Consider the following 26,107-nt stretch of genomic DNA (forward strand, 5'->3'; position numbering starts at 1 on the left):
TGGAACTGTTGAAAGGACTGTATGGTAAAGTGGAAATTGATGATGTCATATCCCTCCGTGCCGAGGAGTTTAGTCAACATCTGTTGGACAAAATCGCTCGGATTCGGACCGGTTTGGACTCCGACTGGGCAGAGTCCAACGATCAGGACACGGGTGGTCTTGTCAATGTTATCTGGGAGGAGTTTGATCCTGTAACTCTGGAGGAAGTGGACAGGATTATGGGGAGGCTGAGCTCCACCACATGTTTATTGGACCTGTGCCCCTCCTGGCTGGTTTATGTGGCTCGGGAGGGGACACGAGGCTGGTTCCAGGCGGTTATATCTGCCTCTTTGAGTGAGGGTAGTTTCCCCACCGCCTTGAAGGAGGCGGTGGTGAGACCTCTCCTCAAGAAGCCTGCCTTGGACCCAGCTGTTTTAAATAACTTTCGTCCGGTCTCCAACCTTCGCTTTCTTGCGAAGGTTGTTGAGAGCGTGGTGGCGCTTCAGCTCACTCTGGTTCTGGATGAAGCGGATTATCTAGACCCGTACCAATTGGGCTTCAGGCCCAGGTACAGCACGGAGACGGCATTGGTCGCGCTGGTAAATGATCTCTGGAGGGCTCGGGACAGGGGATATTCCTCTGTCCTAGTCCTATTAGACCTCTCAGTGGCTTTCGATACCATCGACCATGGTATCTTGCTGCGGCGTCTCAGGGGATTGGGAGTGGGAGGCACGGTTCTTCAGTGGTTCTCCTCCTATCTCCTGGGACGTTCGCAGTCGGTGTTGGCAGGGGGGCAGAGGTCGACCTCGAGGCCTCTCGCTTGTGGAGTCCCTCAGGGGTCGGTCCTCTCGCCTCTCCTGTTCAACATCTACATGAAACCGCTGGGTGAGATCATTCGTGGTTTTGGAGTTGGGTATCATCAGCTTTTCATTTCAACCCCAAACCACCCCAGTGATGCCCTGGACGTGATGTCCCGCTGCCTGGAGGCAGTTCGGGTCTGGATGGGGAGGAACAGGCTTCAACTCAACCCTGACAAGACTGAGTGGCTGTGCGTACCGGCATCTCGGGATATTCAGGATATCCCATCTCTCTCTATGGGGGGTGAGTTATTACCCCCCGTAGATAGGGCTCGCAACTTGGGAGTCCTCCTAGATTCACAGCTTTCTTTAGAAGACCATATAGTAGCTGTGACTAGGGGGGCCTTCGCCCAGGTCTGCCTGGTGCACCAGTTGCGGCCCTATCTAGACCGGGATGCCTTACGTACGGTCACTCACGCACTCATGACCTCTCGCTTGGACTACTGCAACGCTCTCTACATGGGGCTGCCCTTGAAGACCACTCGGAGGCTCCAACTGGTACAGAATGCAGCCATGAGAGTTGTGTTGGGAGTTTCCCGATACTCCCATGTTATACCTCTGCTCCGCGAGCTGCATTGGCTTCCAGTTGTCTTCCGGGTGAGATTCAAGGTGTTGCTAATGACCTACAAAGCCCTACATGGCATGGGTCCGGAATAACTTAGGGAGCACCTGCGGCCGGCATCAACTTCCCTCCATCCAGTACGCTCCCACAGAGAGAGCCTCCTCAGGGTGCCACCGGTCAAAGAATGCCGACTGGTGGCCCCCAGGGGGAGGGCGTTCTCTGTGGGCGCACCGGATTTATGGAACCATCTTCCGGTTGAGCTCCAGATGGCGCCCGACCTCCACTCCTTCCGGCGCGATCTAAAGACTTACCTCTTCGAACAAGCTGGCCTGGCCTGATGGGATGGGGTTGGGTTTTATTAATGTGTTTTAACTTTTTTATTGTGTTTTAACTTATTGTAAGAGTTGTGGGCATTCTGTTTAATCTTTTTTAATTTTTGTATTTTGTATTTTGTCTTTTAACATGCATTGCCCTGTTCACTGCCCTGAGTCCTTCGGGAGAAGGGCGGTATATAAATAAAATTAATAAATAATAATAAATAATCTTTGTTGAGAGAGGGCTGTTCAGTTTTGACATAGATGGCCTCTTTGACCCCTTTTTCAAACCAGCAGTCCTCTCTGTTCAAAATGTGGCCTTTATCTTTTAATTGCAGATGGACTGTTGAATCTTGTCCTGATGCATTTGTTCTCCTATGTTGAGCCATGCATTGATGAATCCTTCCATTCCCCCACCATCCAATCAGAGCTGAAAAAGCATCTTGGAAAAGAACCAGAGTATCTTCAAAGAAAAACAAGAAAGTCTGGTTGCCTCGTGAAAATGCATCTTTGGGATTCAACTACTAAGAAAAGAGATCCCTGGGAGCAAGCCCTCCCTCCATCCCACTCTCAGGCTAAAAGAAAGCCAGCAAAGCCTTCTTTCTACTTGTCTTTATCTTGAGGAACGTCTTGGGCTTTACAGTTTCTTTTATAATTCTCTTATTCCTAATATATCATATGTCAATGCTGCAAACATTGACATGTTTTTTGCACTGACAATATAAGAGGCAGCCTTTTGCTTTAACTGTTTGGTTTTGAATCACTAAAGTGTGGGTGGAATGCAACCTGGATGTTTTGACAACATAAGGGATAGCTACTTCAGAAGGGAAGTGAAACTTTCAGTGTTAAATTAATTGGTAATTGTGATTCATGACGTGTAAATAAGGGAGGTAAATTCTGTATGATGTGGTGTGTCAAGGGGAGGAGAATTCAGATTCTGGCATCCATACATGAGTGCCAATGCTCCGTTCTGCTCATTATAGACTTTTTTAGAATAAATAATCATGCAGTGCTCTTGGATGTGTCTTTTTTATCAGAACCATGACATCATACACAAAACACCTTGAGGAACTGATGCAGCAAAATCAAGTATCTTGACTTTCTTTGATTAGATGTTTCAGATAACAGGATCTCTGCAAGGACACATGGACTGTTTTTCTTATTCTCCAGACTAGTGCTGCACAGTACCTCTTCTACCCAGTAAAACTTCATTTATTAGGGAAAGAAATGAAACTCTTTCTTAAGAAGGAGGAATCTCTAACCTATCTGATATTGTTGTATTACAAGATTTGGCAACCTTAGGCAATATGACCAATAATGACAGAGTCTGGAAGTTCTTATTCATGAAATGTCTGAAGTTTCAAGTTCCTCATGGACACCATTTCTAATAAAACCCAGTACTTACAGCATCCTGCTTGACCTCCAAAACTAATGGCACAAAAGGAAAGGCTCACCTGATAATATTCCCAGGGTCTATGGGACTCCTTGTAAGTTTGAGCCAAATTTGGGCCAAAGCCAAGGGCAACTGAAAATTTTAAATTATAGGGATATCCCTCTATATTTTCCTCCCTTTGTTAGAAAGATACATTATTTTCCCCATCCTTTGCATTAAAGATTAAATATAGAACATTCAAATGAGCAAAGCCACTGGTGTGAGTAGCCAGGGAGAGACCGAGTTAAAGCCTTGCCTGGAATGTCACAAATGATGACATCACAGGGCTGCTCTCTGAAAGTTCTATTCTGAATCCATTGGAGGCCAAACTTTGTCTAGTGGCAGAAGCTGGTGGCTGCTCTTGAAGGACGGGATATATTTTTATAAATACCACAACGACTCCAATTTCATCTTGCTGGGGAATAGCCTATTATTATTATAGATTCATCATCAGAGGAAAAAGGAAAAAAACAGGTAAAGATACATACTTATTTATTTTGTTTATTATTTATTTAACAAGTTTATATAGTTGTCCAGCTTTATTAAACTAATTGATATAGCTGTCCAACTTACTCATAGGTCACTTCTATAGGATATTAATTTAATTGCTTTTGATGGTGCTCCTTAGGAATTGTCCAAATGTATTTCAGGATTTTCAGACATATTGGTTTACATGTGCCTGCATTATAAGACAGTATAGTTGGCCTTGATGACTGGGGTGATGAGAATTATACCCTAATACAATATTGAATATTTCATGCCCACCCATCAAATTTTTTCTTTAATGATACAAAATATAGGAGAGGTGACCATATGTTCTGCTTTCCATCTCGGTACTACTACTATTATTTCATAAATACGAGGAGGAGTCAAATAGACATTTGAGTATTTTATTTGATTTCATAAATGCAGCACAGTATAGTTTTTTTATACATAGCATAAAAGTAAAAACAATATATACAGTGTTATCTTCATTTTAGATGTCAAAAGGGTTTTTGCGGCTCCCAGTGTTTTGTTTTTGGTGGGAAACGGTTTCAACTGGCTCTTTGAGTGTTTTAGGTTGTCTACCCCTGCTCTAGTCCATCTAGAACAGGGGTACACAACCTTGGCTCATTTATGACTTGTGGACTTCAACTCCCAGAATTCCTGAGCCAGCCATGCTGAGGGGAAAGGGAGAGGTTTCCAAGCTGAACCATGCTGGCTCAGGAATTCTGGGAGTTGAAGTCCACAAGTCATAAAAGAGCCAAGGTTGCCTACCTCTGATCTAGAACATGGGGCAGCAAGACAGTTATGGGATGAAACAGGGCTATTATAGAAGAATCCTGAATCTAGCAGAGTGGGAAACCATGAGAAAGAAACTCAGAGCAACTCTGTATTTATTAGACTTGGTATGAGTTGTATAGCAGAACTACTTGGATAGGTCTTTTAAGATTTGGTTACGCTTTTCTATTTGCAATAAAGATCTTTTCAGAAATCCATGTGCTTCTTGTTTCCTGAGTTTGCCAGCTTTTCAGAACTGATAGTCTCAGTTGTGTCTAAGTGTGAGCAGAACTAAAGATGCACATGCAGAAGGAGTGCCTGAGTGCATGATTTTGACTGCATTCTGATTGATCACAGACCTTTTCAAGGGAAAGCAATTTGTGAAGCAGTTTCTCACACCTCCAATGTAGCCCAGGTCAGGAAAAAGACTCCACAAGTTAGAAAGAAAGAATCTTTTATTGATATAGGCTTAGTAACAGAACGTGGTAGAGCCAACTGGAGCTTGTTTCTTATGCTGTCACTGAATCCTAGGCTTAAAGCATGGTTTTGTTTATACAAGTCTTATCTTTGTTTAATTTCTTCAAGAACATGCCTGGAGCTCACTACACCATTGGAGAAAATGACTATAGAGATAGAGGTTTGATCATAAACAAACAGGCCATGCTGTCATCTGGTCAGAGTTCAGGAAAACAGAAAGAATGAGCCTGCTGGTGTCCATTAACTCTATAGCATTCGTCCTTAATGGATGTCCAACTTCACCTGTGGTGGCTTGTGCATTCTTGGTTATCTAGAATAAACCAGCTGATTGAAGATGGTACAAATCTTCATAGAACTGCAGTTATCCATATACTGTAATTGTGGATTCATTAATTCATTAACTTGAATCATTAATTCAAAGAATTCAATTGAATAATTAATCCAGTTTATTAATTCATTAATTAAACAACCATTATAACTCATTAATGAGTTCCTGAGTTCATTACTTCAATTCATTAATACATTAATGAAAAGATATACAGTGAGTAATCAAAAGTATTACCTTCTGTATTACTTTGAGATTTCAGGTGAACATTGAGGTGAACTGCTGACCTACCAAGAGAGACACTTTTTACCTTGAAAACCAGTCAGATGAATACTTTTAAAGGTTTTTTTGTTTGTTTGCTTGCTTGACACCCCCCCCCCAATGACAGAACATTATTTTCATTAAAATGAAATTAGGTGTGGATATAAACTCTACATGCAGGGATTGCTTTAGAACAAGGGACACAATATTTTGTGTTTGTGTATTTTCACACAATTATTATCGGTTAATAAAGGTAAAGGTAAAAGTTCCCCCGCACATGCGTGCTAGTCGTTTCCAACTCTAGGGGCCGGTGCTCATCTCCGTTTCAAAGCCAAAGAGCCAGCGCTTGTCCGAGGACGTATCCGTGGTCATGTGGCTGGCATGACTAGATGCCAAAGGCGCACGGAACGCTGTTACCTTCCAACCGTAGTGGTCCCTATTTTTCTACTTGCATTTTTACGTGCTTTCGAACTGCTAGGTTGGCAGAAGCTGGGACGCGGCACTTGGGATTCGACCCGCCAAACTGCTGACCTTCTGATCGACAAGCTCAGCGTCCTAACCCACTGAGCCACTGCGTCCCTATGAGCCATCGCATCCCTATTTTGCCATATACATTTATTCAAAAGTATATCCTGCTGATTTCAATGACATTTACCACCAGATTAAATGGAACAAAAACTAAATGTTCAGATTAACTGGGGTAAACATTGTTCCAAACATGACCTATTTACCTACCTAAATACCTATCAGTTCCCACGTGGACTATTGCAACACAGTTTATGTGTCCTTGTAAAGCTTTTGGACAAAAGCTGGTAGAAAATTGGTAGATCAGGCAGAAGGCCCTAACATAGTAAGCTGACTCCACTGTTTTGAGATTTCCATTTGGCTGCCAGTTGGCTTCTGAGTACAATTCAAAGTGCTGGTTGTCGTCTTGAGGACCCCAATGGCTCTGAATCAGCTTACCTGAGGGACCATTTGTATCAATATGTGGGAATAAACCTGGGAGTCCAAGTGAAGAGATACTGTCTAGGATACAATCAGATAAGAGGGAGCATAGCTCACAGCTGAAAAATGGATGGAGCAAGAGACTGGGGAGGAACTCTCCCTAAGTTTTTATGCTGTAAAGGTGATTGTGGGAGAATTATACTAGTAAGATTCCGTTGCACTATTCAGCTAATGAAGCCTTACAATAAAATAGAATTAGCTTATATGACAGTGTTTCCTGTCTGGTCTATCTGGTAAAACTAACATCTTCTCCTATATTCATTTGCCCATCCAGTCAGATCAAATAGGAACTCTTTTTTTTCCAGGTCCTGCCTATACAAGGAATTCTCCCCATCAAAATCAAGTTTACCCTTTCTCTTCAGGGTTTTAGAAGGGCAGAAAGACCTGGCTTATTTATCAAGTGCAGCAGAAACACATGCTAGGACTGAAAATTTGAATTTGGCAGATACTGTATATGTTTTTGTTTTTTGTTCTTCTTTCTTTCTTTCTTTCTTTCTTTCTTTCTTTCTTTCTTTCTTTCTTTCTTTCTTTCTTTCTTCATAATTTTGCTTCTGTACTTGGTTTATTTTACCAGTGAATTTGTGAGTTTATTTATTACTTTTGAGGTTTTGTTGTTGTTGTTTTGCTTGGTGATCCTTTAAAAATATAAATTAAGTAAGTAAATAAACAAACAAACAAACATTGGTTTCCAGGAATCACTTGGGATATGGCAACAATCAGGAGCCATCACTAGAGAGGGGGGAGGAGCTGAAAATATTGGGTCCATTTTTTTTCAGTTCAGGCCGTAAGGATTTTTAAAGAATAAAAATATCTGTGAAGCCTTTCTTGACTGAATTTATGCCTGAAAACTGGAAAATTGTAATGCCAGTTTTCAGCAGTTCCATGTTGGCAAGCTCTAAGGGCCACAGAAATTAGATTTTGAGGGATTCACAGAACATGATGAGAAAATACCAGAGCTTAGATACAAACAAACAAACAAAAAAAAACAAGTCCTGCTGGCAAGAAAGCCACATGGTTATGTCCCTACCAGGAATTGAAAGTTCTTCTTAAAATAGAAATAACGTAGTGAAACATTTTGTCTCTGTTGTGTCCTTATATTGTTTTAATTTTTCTTTGTTCTAGTGAAATACCAATCCCAGTTATTCCTCAGTCAGCATGAAGGTTTTTTATGTTTTTCTACTTATCTTTTTCTTATTCCATTCAGTGTACCTGGACAAATCAGGTGAGAATGCCAACATTTCTCAGATATTTCCTTTTGGAGATATTTCCTTTTTCACTATTTCCACTACTGACTTGTGTTTTATGACATTTAAAAAAAAACAGGAATTATTATTTCCAAGATTTAATTTGTTAAATTTATTTGCCATCTATCCTGTGCCTAGTATGCGTATGATTCATTCCATAGACTGCAAAAATGCATGTTTGCATTAGATGGCAATCAAAATTAATTTTTCTCTCATTTTTGAACTCTCAAGTTTTGTTTAGATGAAATCTTTAGATAATTTATTCCAATGGAACAATTGTTCGATGCAATTTCACTCTAAATTCTAAACTTACTGTTTCTCAGTACAGTTTCTGTACAATTTGTAACCAGTTACATACATATTTGCTTTCCACAGGATTGTTTCCAGGAGAGATATATAAGACTAGAACTTTAAACTGTAACTGATATTGTAATGAACAACAGTAGTGTAAAGCTATGTAACTTATCCTAGGAAATGGCTAGAAGCAGATGCTGAAGAAAATGCACTGTGACAATTGGAAGAAATATTTAAGAGCTTCATAAAAACTTTATATGTGAATGTGTACTACTCTTTGCTCAGTTCACTGAACTGAATGTGAAAACCATTACGTCTTTTTTAAAACAAACAAACTAGTATTTCAACTGTTAGGTAAATACCAAGGTTTCTTAGTAAGGAGTCCTCAAGTTACAATCATAATTGGTGGTATGGTAATTAGAATGCAGTATTGCAGGCTAACTCTGCCCACACACCAGGAGTTCAATCCTGACAGGACTCAAGATTGACTCAGGCTTCCATCCTTCTAAGGTTGGTAAAATGAGGACCCAGACTGTTGGAGAGAATATGCTGACATTGTAAACTGTTCATAGAGTGCTGTAAAGCAGGGCTTTTCAACGTTTTCACCCATTGTACCACTTTTAGGATATGGCAACATCTGAGTACCACTAGCAAGGTGTCAAAAACTTGACCAAAAAAAAAGGAAAACGTGATATACAGGTAGTCCTCCATTTACTACAGTTCATTTAGTGACTGTTTTACAATGGCACTCAAAAAGTGCCCCCCCAAGCCACAGCCAAGCAAGACACCTGCCTGCTCATCTGGCGGCGCTCTTCCTCCTGTCCAAGATTTTCATTGTTGTGAGCATTTCTGTTGAGGATTGGCAGTGGGGGTGGGGTGGGGTGGTGTATTTGGTTTTTATTCCCACCCGCTGAGTGGTTGCAGCAGGTTTTGGTCACTTCACATGACCCTGGGACACTGTGACCATCATAAATATGAATCAGTTGCCAAGCATCTGAATGTAAATCACAAGATCCTGGAAGATGCTGCAACATTCCAGCTGATCGGTGCTTCTTCTGGGCTCAGCAGAAGCACCAGGATCAGCGCCGAGCTCCAGCTGGAGCCTGGCGCTGATCCTGGTGCTTCCGGTGAGCCCTGATAGCCCTGATAGCCCTGCAGCTCCAGCCATCTCTCGCTCAGGCTTGTGGGGTGCTGCCACCGGTTCAGCTAATTCCCCTCCCCTGCTACCACTTTTCTAGGATGTTCACATACCACCTGCCAGGTGCCAATGTACCACAGGTGGTACCCGTACCACTGGTTGAAAAGCCCTGCTGTAAAGCAGTATGGAGTAGTAGATATGTGTTATTGCTATTGTTATAATTGAGCCTGGCAGTCAATAAAGCAGTTGAAAAGTGAATGCCCGGTTGTAGAGTGGGTTGTTCAGTGAATCCATTGTCTGCTAAGGTGTGGTTTTTGTTGGAAACTGGAAGTAAACACCAGTTTCTAGCAAAGCATCATAAATCATGAGCATGTGACTTCAGAGTGCTGCAAATGACTGCAAGTGGGGATTGGTTGCCAAGCACCCAAAATACAGTTATGTGACTACAGGGAGGGGCAGTGTCATAATTTTGAAACTTGGTCATTACTATCTTTTGGTGGGTGGGTCTGTTGTAACTTTGAAGGGTTATTAAGCAATGGGTGGTAAGTCAAGGACTACCTGTAGTGATTTTTGCACAAGTAAGGAAATTGCAAATGGCAACTAATTATCCATATATTGTAATTTGTATTCATACAAACGATGCTCTGTCACTAAGTACTTGGGAACTTGAAGATGTATGGAGCATGGCTATGCACTCAAGAGCTAACTGCATCATTCTGTGATAAAATAAAATTATATGGACCTCCCAATGCAATCAATTACTAGATATTCCCAGTAGTAGTTGGAATGTAAATGTTTAATTAATTTCTGCATATTGTTTTCTGGTTTTGTCTAGATTTTATAGTGGCAAGGATATTGGCTTGCTATTTTTTTTTTTAAAAAAATCCTTTCTTACATTTTTCACTTACTTAGGAATATAATTATTAATCTTCTTATATATGTATGCATATGTGTTCTCAGGTTTCTTAACATCTCTTCTGCATAGGAGTGACTAGAAAAATTAATTCAGATGTACATTCCTATTAAGCAGCTCCTTTCTGTAATCAGCAACAATATCAAAATGTAGGAAAGGATTTAAAAATACCAAGCCAAGCACATTAAAAGCAGGAAATTAGAAAAGGAAATGTACAAATCACAAGTCCTCCTGTTTTCTTTGAAGGCACCGGACGATGTAGAAGACTGAAGGGGGTTTGCCGACATACCCTCTGCCATCCTGTTGAAGTCTATGTTGGTCGATGCAACAATGGGATGGGAAATTGCTGTGTTGATGATGCTGAAGACATTAGAAAATAGAAGCAGTAAGAACTCTGCTGGTCATGGCACCAATGTAAGAAGAATAAGCAGCCAAAGCAATGCTTGTGGTTTTGGAAGTGAGCATCAAAGGAGAAAAAGAACTGTTTTATATTGGTGAAATAAATGCGGTACACTGTTGTGTAAAATTATTATTTGTGCTGCGCTTGCTGAAATTTATCTTCTGTGTTTCTACCAATAGGTGGCACTCATTTTTCACATCATTTTTCTGGCACATTTTTCAAGAGAGGCTGATTATGCCAGAGAATAAAGTTGTGTGTGATTCATTTTCCTTTTTTGATAAGAGGGTAAGCTTAAACTTTATTGGATGAATTCCATATTTTCATATTTTCCCTCCCACTTCCCCCACCTTTCTGAGGCTGACTCTTTCTGATGCTTGTGTAACTGCATTAGACAAAGGGCATGGGGTGGAATTGGGCAATAGATGTCTAGAAGACTATGCTGGATCCAGTGAGATCCAGTGTTCTGGCATGTCTACCAAGCACCAACTTACTCTGATCAGTCCCGGGGTTAAAACAAAAATGTGATCAAGAAAGAGAGATGATATTTCAGACTCCAAGAGATAGGATTGCCTTGCCCGATTTAAGCATTATTTTCCAAATATAGATACGTGATGCATTAGTATATAATAATGCATTTCAGTGGGTGTACAGAGTAATTTACACTATATGGAGATACTACTATTTGGGTAATACTCCTCAAATTTCATAATTAACTTGTAAGATGCATCTAAGAAAGGTTCTGGAAAGAGTCAGTATGGTTTGGAACTGGCTTCTGGGTCCATAGTTGTCAGTTATAATACCTCTAGACGTGAGATTACTGTAACTCACAAAAATCCTTTTTTTGAATGGCAATTCAGTATAGGGTTTCTGTGAGCTACAATAGTCCTGCATCAAGAGATTATAATCATAATAGGGTAAGTAACTCTGATTAAACAACAAATTGCCATAATAAATGCTAAACTTCAAAGGCCTTTGATCTATAATAGCAACCTATTCTGCATAAATATCTGAGAATAAGATAGGTTTTGCTGTTGCTTATAAAATTGGGGCTAGTGAAACTATTCTTTAAAAAAACCCTGAAATAGTTCACTCTTCAGCTTTTGGAATATGTGGCTTTGAAATGTCTAATTTATCATGCAAAAGCCAAAAGATCAATCATCTCTCAGATAAAGGTCCGGAGTTTTCATCTAGCCTCTCCTAGTTCGGTGTGTTCTTTAAATCTGGATGGAAACTAATCAAAGAGAAGCAACCTAGAACTAAGGAGAAACTTCCTGACAGTTAGAACAATTAACCAGTGGAACAACCTGCCTCCAGAAGCTGTGAATGCTCCATCACTGGAGGTTTTTAAGAAGAGACTGGACAGCCATTTGTCCGAAATGGTATAGGGTTTCCTGCCTGAGCAGGGGGTTGGACTAGATGACCTTCAATGTCCCTTCCAACTCTATTATTGTTATTGTATTGTTAAATCTCTCCTAGGTTTGGGAAAACCCAGGGCCTGAACAGTTCTTTAATATAACAGAGATAAGAGTGGGTTAAGAGCCAGTTTGGTGTAGTAGTTAAAGCATCAAGCTAGACCTGAGAGACCATAAGTTCTAATCATGTTTTGGTCACAAAGCTAGTTGAGTGATCTTGGACAGTCATTCATTCTCAGCCCCAGGAAGAAGGCAATGGCAAACCACAGTCAACACTGATTCAAAGGCACCAACCAACAAAAGAAGGAAAGAAGGAAAGAAAGAAAGAAAGAAAGAAAGAAAGAAAGAAAGAAAGAAAGAAAGAAAGAAAGAAAGAAAGAAAGAAAGAAAGAAAGAAAACAAACCTTGGATCTGTTTCTTTATGGGTTTTTTTAGAAATTTTCTGCCTATTTATTCTAGGAATGTGTTTAACTTGAGGATGGGAAATGAGTAAAGTTGCAGTTCTAAACATTTTTGTAGCCTGATTTCATTGAATGTAGTACTTTTTGAGTGGAAATGTTGGGTGCAAATGTAAATAAATCAAGCTGCATTAGGGCTGTATCCCAATTCTTTCTTAGAAGTACTTCCTGCAGAAATCAATGGGGGTAACTGCTGAGAAAGCAGGCTTCAGAGCTAGCTGAAGAACTCTTCTGTATTTCTTAATACTGCTTGATATTTGGGCTTGGAGACTTGCAATTCTCTCCTTTATCTAGCAGTTGATTTTGTTTCCACAACAGCTCCAGAGCCTCTTGTTATGTCTGTAGTCTCACTTATCTGTGTATAATTTTGAAAATGTAATCCTTTGAGTTCTCTGCTCTCTTTGTCATGTTTCAGGAAATTTAAAAGACTATCAACAGTAAAATGTCTCTACTGAAGCAAGTATTGAAAGACAGATTCCCCCAGTTCTGTGTAGGAGCAGGCTGACACGTAATAGTCCAGGAATGTTGAATGTAATTCAGCCCAAGTGATTGTTTCACAGTCTTTTCCTTTTTGCTGAATCCTGTAAGCTTTAGGGACTTGAAACATATGTGCATTTCCAAGGAAGATAATATATATATATATACAGTCATGGCCGAAATTGTTGGCACCCCAGAAATTTTTCCAGAAAATCAAGTATTTCTCACAGAAAAGTATTGCAGGAACACATGTTTTGCTATACACAGGTTTATTCCCTTTGTGTTTATTGGAACACAACAAAAAAGGGAGGAAAAAAGTCCCATATTTATTCTGAATATATTCAATCCATCTTCTCCATTCCACAATATATCTCTGTTGCGATTGATCTTTTAAATATGCCGAAATCTTTGCCATTTCCACCAAATTGGAAACTTTCAAAGTCCACTGTTCTATAGTCGGCAATTCCTCCTTCTTCCAATACTGCGCAACTAGAAGTCTTGCCGCCGTAATTGGATTCAACATCAACTTAGTATCTATTACAGTAGTATCTGTAATAATACCCAATAAAAACAATTGCGGGGAAAACTTTATCCTTTTCTTAGATATCTTTTGCATATTCCACCAAATTTTAATCCAAAAAGCTTTAACCTTTTTACAAGTCCACCATATATGAAAATATGTTGCATCCTCACAACCACACCTCCAACATTTGGGCTGGCAGTTCGGATACATACTTGCTAATTTTTTAGGGTCTAAGTGCCACCTATAAAGCATTTTATAAAAATTCTCTCTTAAGTTTTGGGCCTATGTAAATTTTTATTATGATTATGATTAAGTACTTCAACCATGTATGTGCCGAAGCTAGGCTACTTGAATAAAGATTCTTTAAGGTAAACAATGGGCAATAGAAGAAGGGGACGACAGAGAATGAGGTGGCTGGATGGAGTCACTGAAGCAGTAGGCGCGAGCTTAAATGGACTCCAGAAGATGGTAGAGGACAGGAAGGCCTGGAGGAATGTTGTCCATAGGGTCGCGATGGGTCGGACACGACTTCGCAGCTAACAACAACAACAACAAGGTAAACAATACATTGTTTACCTTAGAGAATCTTTATTCGAGTAGCCTAGCTTCGGCATATACATGGTCAAAGCTGAAATCTGAATTCCCCTCCCCTAAACACACAGTATCAAAGCACCATTCCCACCTCCAAATAGCAGTCATAAATCACATTCTCCAATTAGTTTGAACCCGCCATTTATCATCTCTTATTTCAAAAGCCCCTGAACTGTTATGTCTAACTAACTCCCATCACATTCCTCCTCCTCCCCCAGTATCATCTAATTCTATGAGTAGAGCATAGGAAAGAAAAAGGCTGCATCTTCCTATGTTGTCAAAGCAAGAACATCCAATGTTAGCAGCATTGACATTTTGACAATCATGACATCTGAACCATTACTATTGATTAAAATGTGATTAGGGTAAAGCATCCTCAGACAACTGGACATAGAGACAGGAGGCAGAGGTGGCCACCAAATTCTAACCACAGTGTCTTCATCTGCTTTTTAAAAATTATTTGTGTGGTTGTGCAGAGAAAAAATAAGAATGCCAAGGAGGTGAACCTCAGCCTTCCTTCCCTCCAATTATTTTTTTAAAAAAAATATAAAACATATTTAAGGGGGAAAAATCTTCAAGAAGCTTCGGTCAAGTCATGAACAACTGCAAAGCCACAGATGTCTGCCAACATGAGTAAGTTTGAGAAACCTTGATTTGCCACCATATGCCATTTTGCCTGACATGGCACAAATGTACTAATAAATGAAATAAAAAAAACATGTTGCTAAGTAAATATTTAAGGACTACACTCTGTACACATTAAGTAAGCCTCAATGCAGAGTGGAATTTAAATCTCAGAAAATTTTTCAAAAGGCTCACTATATATTAGACATGTGTAAACTGTAAGAGAGTTCAAACTACAGTATAGTTTCACTTTCATTAGGAGAGAGTACCTAAACTATAATTTGGACTGCAAGGAGATTGGTTTATCTACTTTTGTTTATATCCTATTCTTTATTCAGGAGTTCAAGCCATAGTACATTCCCTCCTCCTACTTTGGGGCTGAAAGAGAGTAACTGCCTCAGGACTGTTAAATCATTAAAATAGGTTAAAAGACACATACTGTACATCAAACATGTAACTCTGCATAGGGCTGCAACTTCATGACCGAAACTGGAAATTTTATTGAGTTAACAATAGTTTTCAGAACAGTTTACAAAGTTTGCAAATTTTAAAAACACAGCAAGACTATTCTAAAATAACAAAACAAAGGAAAAATAACATAAACAATATCAAACACTTTTTAACATTAGATCGGTACCCCAATATTTTTGCCCCTACATTACACTGACTTAAACCATCCCCTCTGATTATTGAATGTGAGGCATGATGCATATGGTTATAAGTACAACAGTGCATAACCCAATTATAGAAATACAATTTTTGATCCCTGGGCTTCAGAGATTTTAATTTTTTCAGTTGTTCCTCAGTGGTACTCTAGAAAATTATGTCTTTTTCCATCTTCTGTACTGGTTTTAAATACATAAATAGTCCTCGATTTACAAAGATGGGATTACAGATAGACTTTGTTTAGCAACCACTGGGACCAGCTATTCTGTACCTAAGCGACAGTCACTGAGACATCATGTGACTGTGATGGTCACTTCTGCTGCCGTCTTTATAGAAATTATCATGGATCATTGAGACATCATATTCCTGTGACTTGTGAATTTACTGCCAGCTTCTCCATTCTGCTTGTTAGAAGCCAGTTATGATGCTGAAAAGGTCATAAATCCAAGGACTTGGACAGTTATGGGGAAGATCCATATGGAGAAAAAATAAGCTTATTTATCTATGTTTTATGGAGTCACTGAAGCAGTAGGCGTGAGCTTAGATGGACTCCAGAAGATGGTAGAGGACAGGAAGGCCTGGAGGAACATTGTCCATAGGGTCGCGATGGGTCGGACACGACTTCGCAACTAACAACAACAACATCTATGTTTTATTAAGGTAAATTGAGATAAAATGCTGGCATTAGCAGACCACCAAGAAGTTTTGTTTTGTTTTTAAACAGGGCGAGAACGGGAAAATATGCAGAGTTCACTTTTGGAAGGCACATTGATCATTGTAGGCAGTAGCATATCATTAGCGAGTGCATAGACCTTTGGGAATACGTTCTATAACCCTAATTACAGAATAAAACCCGAATAGAACTGGATTGCCTCCCTACGCACCCACATTTCAGACGCTGAACCATTTGAACCCCCGTTTTTTTTGTTGTTTTCACCATGCACACCTAACGAGCTGCTAGTCTAGGTGGAACTGCGGGGGTTCTCTTAACCGTGGTCAGAGATTTCCCCGTTCAACAGGCTTGCTAGCCTGCCCAGCAGTGGGAACTCTCCCGCGAAGAATGGTGCCAGGAAACTAGGGTTGGACTTCAGCAGGGGAGGTCCTGGTCTGGGGGAATCTGCAAGGGCGGACTTCGGCAGGAGGCGGCACGCCGCGCCGGGACCAGCGCCTCCGGCCCGGCCCCCCCCCGCTCGCTCGCCTCAGCCCGGGCAGGCAGATAGAGGGTTAAACCGGGCGGGGCCCAGCAGCCAGCCAGCCAGCCAGCCGGCGAGAGCGGCGCCTGCGCAGGGGGGGGGGGGTCGGGTTCTGGCCCCGATCTGCCTTGCTCGGAAGTTGTTCAGGGGCCGGGGAGAAGTTGGCGGCGCTGGGCGGAGGCAAGGGCGGTGGGGCCGGGCCGCTCGCTCGCGTCCCTGCCGGCCATGGCGTTCCGCAGGCGGGCGAAAAGCCACCCGCTCTTCAGCCAGGAGTTTCTCATCCACAACCACGCTGACATCGGCTTCTGCCTGGTGCTCTGCGTGTTGATATCGCTTATGTTCGAGGTGAGCAGCCCCGGCCGGGGGATATCAGTCGTCTTCTCCTTCGGAAAAGGGGGTCCTGCCGGGTCCTATGGCTGCATGTCCTCACGATGAATGCTCCCCCTGGCTCCGGGGGCGGGAGGTATCAAGCGATTTCCTTCCACGGCGAAGGCTTTTGCCATTTCCTCTGTCTTTCTTGCTTGGGACATATTCTCATATTCTCTCTCTCTCTCTCTCTCTCTCTCTCTCTCTCTCTCTCTCTCTCTCTCTCTCTCTCTCTCTCTCTCTCTCTCTCTCTCTCTCTCTCTCACACACACACACACACACACACACACACACACACACATCTCTCTCTCTCTCTATCTATCTATCTATCTATCTATCTATCTATCTATCTATCTATCTATCTATCTATCTACTATCTTCTCCCGGGTTCAATTCTTGGATGATACGGTATTAAACCAGAGACAATTCCTGGATGATACGGTATTAAACCAGAGAATTTACACTGCTATTTATTCTTCCCACTTGGGAGCCCTCTCGCCTCCTGGAGTTTCAACTTCATTGCCTGGATTTGAAGATCTAGCCTGGAAATCCACTTTCCATTCTAAGCCTTCCTCTCTCTTTATTCTCCAAACTTTCTCCCAAGCCTTAAAACTTTGCCCTGTCCTGATTCAGAGCCTTTCACGGAGAGCCAGACTTTCTGGGCAAATGCTATCAAGGCCAACTCTTGATGGGTTGTCACTGTCAGCAGGAGGACTTCTTGGGAAGTTTGCCCCTCCAGAGCTCTGTCACTACCTTTCCTCGCCTATCAAAACAGACAGTGGAGCGACAGATCAGAGGAGCTGCCATCTTCCCCTTCGTTGGCTTGGGTTTGGCATGGTGAAGGTTACTGCTCCATGGAGAGTGAAAGAGCATCAGTTGTAAGGAGTACCTGTTGTCTGCACCCTATGAATGAATTCACCATTGCACTGAGTCATGATGTGGTTTGTGATCCAACCCAGTTGCTGTGCTCTGTAAACCTTGGTTTATGGCTTCAATATGTTGCATAAACCCGTTACAGTATAGCTTGAGCCCAGCCCCCTTTTGGATAGTGCAGACAACCATCCCCATTGCTGATTCCCAGGTTGGCTGCCTGAGCAAGCCATGTTGCTGCAACTGTGAAAAACAACTAGTCTTCCTTTACTTGCTCTTTTCCTCCAGAAGGCTGGAGGAAGCATTCAATCTCATACCTTCTGCCATTAGGGGGAATGAAGGGACTGGCAGCAGCTTTTTTTTTTAGCCCTCTCTGTTATTGCAGGCCTATTTAGATAAACAAGCAGAAAAGACAGTTGCCAAAAATTTCTGATTCCGCTGACTTTTGCTTTTGGGCGAAGAGCGAACTTGGGTCATGTTCACACAGCAAATTAATCATCAGAAGGGGTCAACAAAGATGTATGCATTGTCACCTTACTCCAATCACTTGTGGCTTAATAATCAGCATCAGATTATTGGAACCAGAATTGGTTCTGCTTAGAATTTGCAAAATAATAATAATAATAATAAAATAAATTGAAAAGCTTCTGGCCCTAGTAAAGAAGTTTGAGTTGGGGGGGGGAGTTTAAGATAATGGCACACGGCTCTCCCTTAAACTTTTTCAACTTACTGGCTGAGCAGATTGTGTGAACATAACTACCACCTCCTCATAGCCTTAGTGCCCAAAGAGAGGGAGAGAGGAAAAGGTGGCTTGTTCCAGGCTCAGTTAAATACAAACCACAGCTTTTTCCCCTTTGGAGAAAAAATGGAGGGGAGGGATTAATTTGCTCACCTGATCAAGCAAAGTGAGTGAACTGCGGAGGTGCAGCAAGGAAGACCTGAGTCCACAGCACCCCACTCAGTCTTTGTCTTCTTTCCCTGAATAAAAAAAACAATTGGGAATAAATTTATTCTTCCTGCTTTGCTACTATGAGGTGAGGGTGTGTTGCAGTAGAGACATTGTCTCTTATGCACAGTTCTCTACTCAAGCAAATGGTTAAAAGCAACTGCTCTTCTACCATAGTACAGCCTTTAAGATTGGATAGATTGTGTCCAGCCCTTCTGGCTGTACTACCAGAGAGAGGTTGGGATGATACCAGGATCCAGAATTAGGCAGAGTGTACTTGCCCTAAGAGCAAAGAACTGATAGGGATCTTTTTAAAGCTATGATAACTCATCAAGAGAAATTCATGGAATGTTTAATGTTTAATGACTTCTTTCCTGTATCTCCACAACCCAGGGGCAATTTGAACCTAGTTCCTGTTCCCCATAAGAACTTTGCTAGATCAGGCTAATCTACTCTAGCAATCTAGCTAGACCACAGCCTGCTCAGTCAGTGCTCACCAGCAGGGCATGAGTACGACGACACTGTTCTGCTTATGTTCCCCGATAACTGTAATTTGGAGGAAGTTAGACATGAGAATTAGTTGCCAACCAGGACATGAATCAGATGCATCTGGAGCCAGGGTCTTGAGAAGCAATGAGATGACTTCAGACACATTCTCATTTTCCCTTTATGTGGACAAACCTGAATCCGTTTTGTTCAGAATCCTGGCTGTAGATACATTTTGTTCTGAATTGATCCTGAAGTGAATGACTCCTGCGCGAAAAAAAAATCCTGTTCATAATTTATGTGCAGCACTGTGACAGGGAAGGACTGAAAGTATTAAGATTTATACTGGCTTTCAGACCACCTCTTTATTCATTTGTTTTTATTCTGTTCTCTAGCAATCTGTAGAAGAGGGACTCGTGCTGTAGCAGGGGTCTGGCTAACTCCATTCCATTTTGGTGTATTCTCTCTAGTTTAGTCTAGTCTAGTCTAGTCTTGGTGGCTGACTGACTGGGGAATTCTGGGAGTTGAAATATAAACTTCTTAAAATTACTGAAATTGAGAAATGCTGATATAAGGTGAGAACGATAGAAAATGCAATGTCACGCTATGTTTTGTTTATCCATTTTTTCCTCTTTGACTTCTGTAATGAGTGATGTGTGATAATTATACAACCTTAAAAGTAAAGGAGGATTGATAAAAGTTTTTTTTTAAATCTGCCTGGAAGATTTGGATTTTTCTGATTTCTACCCTTTTCTGTAACAGCAGCTTTCTTGAAACAGCCACGAGTCTTCATTAGCAGATAAACACTTGTTCCCAACTTGTCACTTTTTCTCAATATCCTTTTATAAGCATCTCCCTGAATTATCTAGTTATTTTTGACTAGGCTTCCTTTGCTCATTTTCCTACTATACTCAATCTTCATGGTATGTAACTTCAATCTTCCCTGCCTCAGTTTGAACATATCTGTTATATGGATTTATTTTAACTGATCTCCCCTGGATCTGGGCAGGAGATCTGCAGACATCAACATTATTATTATTCTTATCTTCCATTAATTTTTCTATTTGGGCATCCCTGGGTGATCTAAGGATATTGTTTATACGTGATTACCAGTAGCAAGCATCTGTGGCTGGTATGTGCTTTTAGAACCTTTGTCTCATCATTTATATTTATTGTGAGAACAGAGATGCCAGCAGCCTGTCTGATGTACTTGGATCATTCCATTCAATATTCTCTGGAATCTGGAGAATTCTGAGAATGTTCTGTAGTAATGTAATGTTTAGTAATGGTCTTTAGATAAGTAATGCAGCAGAAATTGACTTAGATGTTATCACCTCCATAGCAGTAGTAGCCTACAATCTAAGGAATTGCATTCCACCAAGTGCTGTTGTGTAATATCGACAAGACTAAGGAACCTCCTTTATGGATTTTATGCCTTGCAACCTTTAATTGAGCCTCTTGGAATTATTTAATTGCAATATTATATATGAATAGTATTTTTATTAGATTTCAAATAAAATTGTTAGTGAATGAAAAGTTATGCACAGTTTATTTTGAAGTATTGATTTTTAAAACCCTATTTAAATCTTTGCAGTCATGGGAGAAAGTATTACACAGCTGTAGAGTTACTAGTAAAACAACTCTGTCCTTTACATCAGTATACCTACTGGTAATTGATTTTGCAGGAGGACATGGAACAAGATTAGGACTGATATGGATGAAAAGATTTGTTTCAATAATCTGTCCTCAAAGCATGAAAGTAAAAGATATTTTGTAAGATAAAGAGTTGCTGATTCACTGATATGATGCATTCATAAACTCTCTTTGATGCTATTAAGGGACAGTCTATTTAGATCTTTCTCTCCTTTGGCAGGGAAAGACATTAATTTTATTTTAGTATATTAGATTTTTCACTAAGGGGGTTAAATTGGTCTATACTATATTTTGTCTTCCTAGCTTTTCCCACAGGAATCTTATGAGGTAAAATAGATTTACAGAGAGTGATTGCCTCTTGATCAGGGATTTTGGGAGAGAGGCAGACAGATATGAATTAACAAGTTTTGTGGCCTGAAAGTTTGAAAAAAAACAAAACCCCACCTTCATTTAAATCCACCATCCTATAATATTATCAGCTTATATTTGGTTATATCAGAGACAGTATTGGATGGTCCATACCATGAAACATGAACCCTGCTTTTTCTGGATTGGCTAAAACCAATATTTCCTGATTATGCCAGCCTCTTTTCTTGAAATGATTAGAATAAGCACTCTATCGACAATGTATAAAGACTATATAGATTATATAGAGACTCTGTATAGACAAATATAGAAAGAGAGCAAAAGTGTGAGTGTATCATGCACAGAGAAAGAAATGTTTTAAAGCAACAAGAACTCAGGGAAAATTGTTAGGATCTGAGGTCATAAGTTTTTGCAGTTTTAGATTGACCCGTCTATGCCCTTGAAGTGCGGTCTGGAGTCAGACACATCAACTCTCCACACTATCAGCTCTCCACATGTAATCAACTCAGTTTTGGCTTGAAAATAGATGTCTTGGATGCATGCAGATTGTGAAGGTTGGAGCTGGCTCCCTTCTGGGTTGGCTGGGAGCATTTGCAAATCCAAGTTGCATTTGCTTTATTCTTCCAAGAAAGAATGCCGATCATTGTTACAATACTGGCACTGGTCCCATAGAGGTTCATGTTAGTACTTGATCTCCTTCCCATACCTGATGCCTTCCAAGTTGTTCTATGACTCCCAGCAATCTCTGGTTCATTGGAGGGAACCAAGTTGCTAGGGGGAGGAGGCTGCTCTATTTACTTGTTTGATTCAGGGAATTAGGGCATCTGGATGATTGCCTTTTGCTTGTTAAAAAAAATAAAGGGGGCACCGACCCAGAGAGTGGCAGATGTCCTGGGAAAAGGCTTTTTTCTTCATATGGCATCTTGTCATGTGGGCACAAAAGACCTATGGTGTGGATTATACTACTTCTATCACTTATGCAGGCCGGTAAAGTTGAAGTTAAAAACCCTGGCTATATAATACCTTATTTCTTTCCATACTTTGTACATACAAGTAGGAAAACTTTAGCAGACCAATTTTAATCTCTCAGACATGTGCTGTTTGGAAAGCAGCAGATGCATTATTTGGATCCATATTGACCCAGGTGGCTTTCTCTAGAAATGACTAATGGGTTAAACTAAGCTGTGTCTTTTTCATCTTGATTCGGCAAAAAAACCATAGTTTGCTGGGTTCACACAACTTGCTAAACCAAAACCCAATCCAACCTGTATTAGCATGAGGTGCTCATTCAGTGAAATGAAAGTCAATTGACTTGACTTCCGGTTTTGCATCGTGGCGAGACAGGGCATAGGAAGGCAGAGCCCTGCCCTTCATGGCTGATTTCGCCCTGCTGGGGGCCCTGAAAAGGGCCTAAAATTGCTCCAAAGAGGTGATTAAGAAGGAGGGGTGCCTTGTTGATAACGGAGAGATGGTGGTCTCTCCATTTGATCCAATGAAATCTCTCTAAACTGGCAGAGGAAAGACCGACCACACGACTGTGGCCAGCCATTAGCTGCTGACAACTGAAGAACAAAGCTTTAATTAGCACATCATAAACAGCATGTTTGGACTGAGTGAGAATATTGATCCTTTCTTTACTATTTTACAACTGGATTTCCTGGGAAAGGCTCCCAAGAAGCTTAAAACCTCTAGATGTGAACAGAAGTGGTGTTTTAAATTTGTTATGGGGGACAGAATACACAATACTGAAGTGAAAGTAATACAAAGCTACAGTTTTGATAAATCTTAGAATTGAAATAATTGTTAAGATTTTCTCTTTGTAATATATATATGTGTGTGTGTGTGAAATATATATACACACACACACACATATATATACATATATATGTATGTATGTATGTATGTATGTGTGTGTGTGTGTGTGTGTGTCAAATGTTAACTATTTTAGATTACCTTGCTAGGCCCCAAACATGGGACAAATCTTTATTTCCTGTGTCAGCCTAACCTGAAGGCCATCGACAGGCAGTAGTCACACCGGTGACAGCTCATATTTGTGTAATTTTTTTTTTAAATTGCTAACAAAGAATTAAGGGAGACTGATATGCATTTCAAACTTATTAGTTTTCATCAGTCAGCCATACCCTTCTGAGATTCGAACCTGGGCTGATTGCACATTAGGCAGTTGTTTTCACCTCTAGGCCACAGGCTCTCTCTCGCTTTGTTAGCTGAGAAGCAAGGGGAGATATGTGTCAAATGCTTGTTAACTATTTTAGATTACCTTGCTAGGCCCCAAACATGGGACAAATCTTTATTTCCTGTGTCAGGAAAAAAAAGCTACAACTAGCAAGCTCCCAGACAATGACTACAAAGTATGAACAAATAAACCAGAAATCAGAGGATGAAACAAATGGATCTAGAAATGGAGGAGATAGAAGAATGGAAATATGGACTGCCGTATACAAATAAAATACTGCAAGACCTACCTATAACAATGAAAATACAAAAAACCCCTTACTTCCTTCTCCAAAATACACCTGAGGACAAGGAAGAAGATTCTAGAAAATTGAACATAGAGCAGGCAGGGGAAATGTCTAGGCCTACAGAATGTGGATGGGTGGAATCCCCCCCCCCAAAAAAAATACTCTACCTAAATTGCCTTTCCTATGCCAAGCAGCTTGCACAAAAATAGAAAGAAAATTTTTGGGTGATTTAATTGCCTTGGCCTGGAAAGCTACTTGGCAAAGAAAGAAAGAAATAGTTAGATTTAAAAAACAGAAGATTTGATCTATCAGAGGTGCTCTATCTGTTTAATATACCTGTTTGAATATGATTAAAAGAGCGGACGACCTTTAGATATAACTAGATTTTTATAATGGAAGATATGCTTTAGAATTAAAATAGCATTTTGTTTTTCTTCTTTTGATATGTGAAATTTGAAAATAAGAGGAGGATTAGCATGGTTAAAAATTTTTAACTATATAAATGTAATTAATATTGAGAAAATCATAACTGACAAAGATACTGTAAATATTGATGGGAAATCAAACTTTGATAAGAGGACAAAAAACAGGATATTAACTTATGAATTGATATGATTGTTATTTCTGTAATAGTAAAATATGAAGATATATTTAATTTGTATGCTTCAATAGTACTAAGAATTGTAATTGTTAAAGAGGGGAAAGGGAAAATATGGGGAAGAAAGGAAGGAAGATCAAGGAAAAAATATTGGATTGTACAGTACTGAATAGATTTATATTGAAGAAGTTAATGTTGGATATGTGAACTCAGACAACAGGTTGTTTACTAACCTTGTAATATTTAAAAATCAATAAAACTTACAAAAAAAAGGACTTTGGGAAGAGAGCAAACAGCAGATGAGGCCAGGAAATGCCTAGATCTCATGTTCATTTCAATTCATTTCCATTTAAAGAGAAGTAGCGCGATTATACACACGTAACAGATTTCATAATTTTCCCCCTTCTATTACTTGCACCTAAGGCTTTCTAGAACTCAGGTTGTGCCCTTCTACCTTAAAGTGAAGTTGACTCATTTCCACCACCTCCTACTTTTGCTTTCTTTTTTTTCCCCTCCAGCCACTTCTTTGTAAACCTAATGCACATTTCCCTCAGCCTTTGTTTCCTCTCATTTCCCTTCTTGAACTCCCCTCTTATCTAGTTCTATTGCCCGTCCACCTTTTGGGGCTACAGAATGGAAGGTTCCTTTTTGAACTTCAGACCATCCCAAATTCCACCTCTGCACCCAGATTTGGAGAGTTGTGAATGGAGTCTTTCTCTCTCTCTCCCCCCCCCCCCCGCCTTGCTGGGGTTCCTTCCAAGTACTCTCTCTCTCCAGGCAGACCTAGGCCTTTTGCATTGCAGTGCTGCCAGTTTGCACAGAAATGCCAGGAATGCTCAGCTCCGCCTTCGGCTTCCCAGCTTTCTGTCCCACTGCTTTCCAGGCAAGGGAGCGTGGATCTGGCTCTTGCGAGACAAGCCTGGGTCCTTCAGACTATCTTGGCTGGAGTCTGGCTGCTCCTGCCAACAGTCCAGTCCCTCTGTGAGAGGCTCTGTGGAGTCTGTGATTGAGAACTTGACAGTTAACATACATGCACGCTCCTCCTGCCCCCTCCCATCCCTTGCAAGCTCAGTGCCACGTTTCAAAGCAAACTGAGGTGAGAAGGGAGGGAGGGAGACAGATGGCTTTAAGCTTGCAACTTGGATAAATTTGTCTCTCTCTCTCCCCCCCCCACTCCCCACTCCCCACCCTTCCTCTCCTCTTCAGTTCCATTCCCTTGAATTAACAAGCCATTACCAGTGGGCAGAAACATTAATGGTTTGAAAGGAGAGGGAAGAACAGGATCCATTTAATTAATGAGAAAACTGAGCTGGCAAAGGTATTCATTCTGAAATCCTGTGCAGAAGACCATGTGGACTTTAAAAAAAATATAATAAGCAGTAAGAATTCCAAAAGACCTTTTCTCCCTGTGAACTGGAGTATTAATTAGTTTTGCCTTGTTTGCTTCTCCTTGTACTGAAAGGAGGTGCTGTGAGAAATGAACAGTGATAAATCACATAACCAATCAATGAAAGATGCTGTTGATCTTTTAACTGCTTAAGCAAAAATTAATAATTTGTTGATCTTGGAAGATTACCTCAGTTTAAACTAGCCAGAGAGTAAGGGTAGGGTGAGCCTTAAGAAAATACTGGGGCTTCTCTTTCCTTTCTCCTAAACTTAGCTTAAAATGAGTTTTTCCCCCCAGTCTGTAACATGAGAGATTTCATAAAGAAATGGAAGTACAACTCATTTCAAGCTTCTCAATTCTGGGAAGATACAGACATCAATTTATAATGGGTGAACATTGTCCTGCTCAACACTTACATATGAGGAAACAAATCTTGCAAAATACTTTAAACACAAAAGGTTGCATAAAAGATAAATATTGTCTATACTTTCCTTCTGTTACATAAATGAAAACTCAAGGCTTCTCCAGATATTGGTTCTACCATATCAGA

At 40.5% G+C, this 26,107-nt stretch overlaps 1 protein-coding gene and 1 long non-coding RNA gene across 2 annotated transcripts in view; both read left to right on the top strand.

Moving 5' to 3' along the window:
- Positions 1-26,107, top strand: part of LOC310632646 — a 1,302,393-nt gene that overhangs the window by 740,209 nt on the left and 536,077 nt on the right. The gene's annotated exons all lie outside the window — the stretch shown is intronic.
- Positions 16,530-26,107, top strand: part of TRAM2 (translocation associated membrane protein 2) — a 41,081-nt gene continuing 31,503 nt past the window's right edge. The window contains exon 1 of the mRNA XM_083352672.1: positions 16,530-16,750. Coding sequence (XP_083208798.1) covers positions 16,631-16,750 — 120 coding nt within the window. The 5' untranslated portion in view covers positions 16,530-16,630. The remainder of the gene's footprint in view (positions 16,751-26,107) is intronic.

Source organism: Vipera ursinii, assembly GCF_947247035.1.
Source record: "Vipera ursinii genome assembly, chromosome: 1".
NCBI classification, from domain to species: Eukaryota; Metazoa; Chordata; class Lepidosauria; order Squamata; family Viperidae; genus Vipera; species Vipera ursinii.